General features: G+C 42.0%; 1 protein-coding gene across 1 annotated transcript in view; it reads right to left on the reverse strand.

Annotated features, from left to right (window-relative positions):
• LOC101859234 (protein-glutamine gamma-glutamyltransferase K) overlaps positions 1-4,396 on the reverse strand; it is a gene marked incomplete in the record, with an annotated part of 29,908 nt that overhangs the window by 2,857 nt on the left and 22,655 nt on the right. Inside the window, 2 exon segments of the mRNA XM_005095456.2 lie at positions 1,296-1,500; positions 3,163-3,245. Coding sequence (XP_005095513.2) covers positions 1,296-1,500; positions 3,163-3,245 — 288 coding nt within the window.

The following is a 4,396-nucleotide window of genomic DNA, read 5'->3' on the forward strand; positions in this document are numbered from 1 at the left end:
ACTACTACTACTACTACTACTACTACTACTACTACTACTACTACTACTACTACTACTACTACTACTACTAACAGCACTTGATACTGAAAAGAGGCCTATCTGTGTTTTTCGTCATGCTCTATTATTACCTCGTCAGGCACTGGAACATTCAGAAACATTCTCCGCTTTCTGAAAAGCATACATGGCAAGCAGCAGATTTGAGAAAATCTTTCGTTATCTATAACCGAGTACCCATTTCCACTTGGGTGAAATGAGTATACTAGGTGTGAGGTGCCTTTTCCAAAGGCATGACGTCGGACCCCTAACAGTGTTTGAACCCTGACTTTTTGGCTACGAGCTGGCCAACTTTATCCCTAGACCGCCGACGCTAAGGCGACAGTTTGTCCCGGGAGAGACCCGTTGGGATTTTGAAACCTTTGAATTAGAGTGTAATGTACCGCACCTATTACGACAGGACATTTTTGTCGATTTGCGTCCCGAGCAGTTGTGAATTGCTACAACATCGGTGGGACAGGACTATCCCAGTCCGGGGGTAAAATCGTCTGTGATTATAGAGACATATAGCCGCCTACCCCATTAGGACAAATCTGTCCCAGACTTCGTGGCGCCTATGTCAAGATCGTGGGGCTTGCGAGTTGTCACGTATAATCACTTTAAAATTTGCCGCCGCGCAGGATTAAACTAGGAGCACAAAATTTTAAAAATAATTATCGCATCTCAAAACGGATTTCATATTCGGAATCAGCGTCTCAAAATAAGCAAATTGGCCCTCGAGGAACCTGATTTGATGCGATACTAAGTACATTTTAGCAAATAATTTTTTATTTTTAATTGATCGTCAATGGTGAAGTTGTGTATCAAGGTCACTCGGTGAAACACACACGCGAACACACACACACACACACACACACACACACACACACACACACACACACACACACACACACACACACACACATACACACACGACACACACATACAAATATAATTGAACTTCGTTATCCGGCTTTGAATTGCGCTCCCCGCGTGATTTTTGCTAATTTTGAGTCGCTGAACACGATAATCTTATATTTTTATTTGGAAAAAATTTAGAAAATTTTTAAAAATGCATTTTTAACCCCGCCGTGAGCAACAACTAAAAAGCCACCTTATGGGCGGGATCGGTTCTGTCTTAGAGCAGTATCTGTTCTGACATGCAAAAGAGCGACAGTGGGACAGGACAGTCCTGTCCGAGACAAGAATGTCGTAGTGCGGTACAAGCCTACATCTATTATACAAAGTGCCCCGAAACTCACATTCTCCTTTTTTCAGGACCTTGTTCTTGAAGGGGACAGAGACAATTTTGTCAGCGAGCACGCCGGTGTAGAACATTGTCTTGACGACAAGTCGGCCGCTCACTGTGCGCTCTGCGTCACTTTTGTTGGTGAGTTTGAGCGACACTTTGAAGTCTTCACCGACCCATGTATTGGCTGCATCTTGTACCACTTCGAAATTAACGTCCTGGGAGTGATTATACAATAGACGGGAATTTTAGTTGGAAAAAAAATACAATTCAGTGAAGAGCAGGTACAGTAAAAAGAAGCATGGCAATGTAGAATGATAGAACTGATCCGAAAATTGAATGGACTTTGTACAAGTCTTGTTAAACAGAAAGTAGGAAATTACAGATACTGGACTCTTGACCGTGGGTTAAGATAAAAAAAGGGGAGGTTTTTTTCACTAAACTTTCTGGTAGACACTGAACAGGTGGGTGTAAAATAATATTTGGCATCCCCCCCCCCCCCCCCCCACCCGCGACCTTTTAAACTGTCAAGGTATTGACAAAAGAATACATTTTCTGGAAAGATTAAATCGAAATATATAAAACCCACAGACGTGTCGTGTCTTCTGCTGTTCTTTTTGTTGTTGTTGTTATGTTTGCTGTTGTGGTTTTAAAAAAAAAAAAAAAACCGAATCAATGGGGCGGTGAGAACCGGGACTGGAAACACCATCAGGCCGCATGAGAATCCCCTGACTTCAGTGAAAAGATGCAAACTGGTGTGATACGGGAACATAACATGATCACCACGACTGACCTAGACTATCTCATCGGGACTTCAAAAGGAGAGGGGGGGGGAGGGGGGTGTTGAGCAGTCGAAGACAGAGGAAACAGAAGAGGACAACATCAAAGAGTGGACTGGCTGTGACTGGAACGTCTTTTAAAAGAATACTCACAGCCGAGAAGAGTGGAAGAAGCTGGTTGTGACATTTTAGTCTGTTGTGATGCCCCAACAGTTAGCTAGACTATCAGGTGTCATACTTTTAGCCGAACGCAAGATTCAAGTAGTTAGAGCTTTAATGCTTAACATTAATAGTGCATTAGTCTAGAACCGGGGTTCTCAATAGTAACTATTTTGCTATAGTCGGTATGTGCTTTTTACGGAAGTTTAAAGACAAAAGCATCATTCACTTGTTGACTACAACTTTTATACATCACAAGAATATAACGTCATTTGAATAAGAAAAAAGTGAAAGTACAGATGACTTGAAAAACCTTTTTCCTCTGTTATTCAGGAATAATTATTCAAAGGGCAAGGTTGGGAGCTTCTAAGGAAAAAAAGGTGAGAGGGTGAAGAGTGATGAGAAGATGGAGGACATTGTGGGAAAATAAAAAACATAAGTGTCGGGCAAACGAGACAAGAGTAAGAATATTATTTTAATAAGGTTCACAAGGTAAGGCATTAAGCCAGCTACCTTTACGAGACAGAGATACATTTCGCTTCTCTCTGGACGATGTAGCAATGAATGATTTGACCAAATCTCATCCGTCTCTTCTCTCTCTCCTTTCACTTTCCCTCTCATTCCCTCTGTCTGTCTGTTTCTTTCTCTACTCTCTCTCTTTCTCATCTTTCTCTCTTCTGTCTTTCCCTCTCTCTCTTTCTCTCTCTCTCTTTCTCCCTATCTGTCTGCCTGCCTGTCTCTTTCCTCTCTCTTCTCTCTCTTTCTCTCTCCTCTTTCTCTCCTCTCTCTCTCTCTCTCTCTCTCTCTCTCTCTCTCTCTCTCTTTCTCTCTCTCCCCCTCCCCCTCCCCTCTTCTTCTCCCTCTCCCAAGACGTTGTCCGTCAACTGCAGGATAGAACCCTCCAGCAATGATCTCCACTCTGTTCTATCTAACTCCCCCTACCTTGGCCGTTGTCTCGTACACGTCGTCCTTGGTAGAAGCCAGCTGGTTGGCCCTACGGACAGCAGCTCTCTCGGCAACAGATCCTGTGGATCGTTGTGAAAAAGTTTAGTTTTTGTAGTAAGATTTTTATGGCTCTCGCAACTGCATACGCTCATATGAGTGCCAAGGGGTGGATGTCAACAGAGAGGTCGAGAGGGGGAATCAGACTTACTCTACTCACCTTGCTAGCCTCAACAGCACAAAGTCTACTTCGACTATCAAGGCACCCCGGAAATAGCAGTTCACAAGGGAGTGACAAACATACAAACGGAGTAGATGAAAAATGACGATAGTAAGGATGACGAAAGAAAAAGTAGCAGTTCCCCTTATGTCGCTCCGGCACAGTATGAGCATGACATTGTTAAATTAGCCCATTAACAATTCTATTGTGCATAAGAACATATTAATGTTTTTACATTGAAAGTCAAACATCCAGCAAGGCACCAGTAAGTCTTCAAAGACATTACTCCAAAGGATAAAGACCTTTATTTTTTTAAAGCTTTAGTAAGAGTTTTGCGGCCCATGCAGCACAATAAAGTCGTATGTGCCGAAGATTAGAGGCGTTACAAGAGAGTAACAAACACAAGAAAGAAGGAGGAGAGATCAGGACGATATATTATGTTTGATAGTAAAGAAGGAGCAAATCATACTAAAGCACCCTCCAACAACCCACAGACAAAGACCTGAGCATGCGTGTTTCATTTTGAAACAAAGCTGACGGACAAAAGAAAACGAAATTGAACTAAAAATTCACTGCGGAGACCACGGCTCTGAAATAGGCGAGTGGCTACCCTAGAATTACAAAGTTCTGTCTGCTTGGTGCCTAGTTTTGAGAAATTTTGAATTAAAAAATTGTTGATTGCCTTTCATTGTCAAGATTTTTCGAATGCAATTCTTTTGAATGTCTTGGTAACGACTCCGAATAAACTTACGATTTATGTACTGGGGACGAGCTGGAAAGGTATTTTAGAATAAACAAACCGGAAAAAGGGTTTATTTTGATTTTGTGTCGAAATAAAGCGTCTTGGGGATAGACGGATAGATCTGATTTAAACTTTTTAAACATCGACATAATATCTATATTTAAATAAAGGACAGGAACATTGATATTATGGGGGACAAGTTCATGCTGTTTGGCCAAAGGTCAACCAGAAGTGAAAGAATAAATGATGCATTCATGGGGATTGGGGGGGGG

Source organism: Aplysia californica, unplaced genomic scaffold (genome assembly GCF_000002075.1).
Source record: "Aplysia californica isolate F4 #8 unplaced genomic scaffold, AplCal3.0 scaffold00104, whole genome shotgun sequence".
Lineage (NCBI taxonomy): Eukaryota > Metazoa > Mollusca > Gastropoda > Aplysiida > Aplysiidae > Aplysia > Aplysia californica.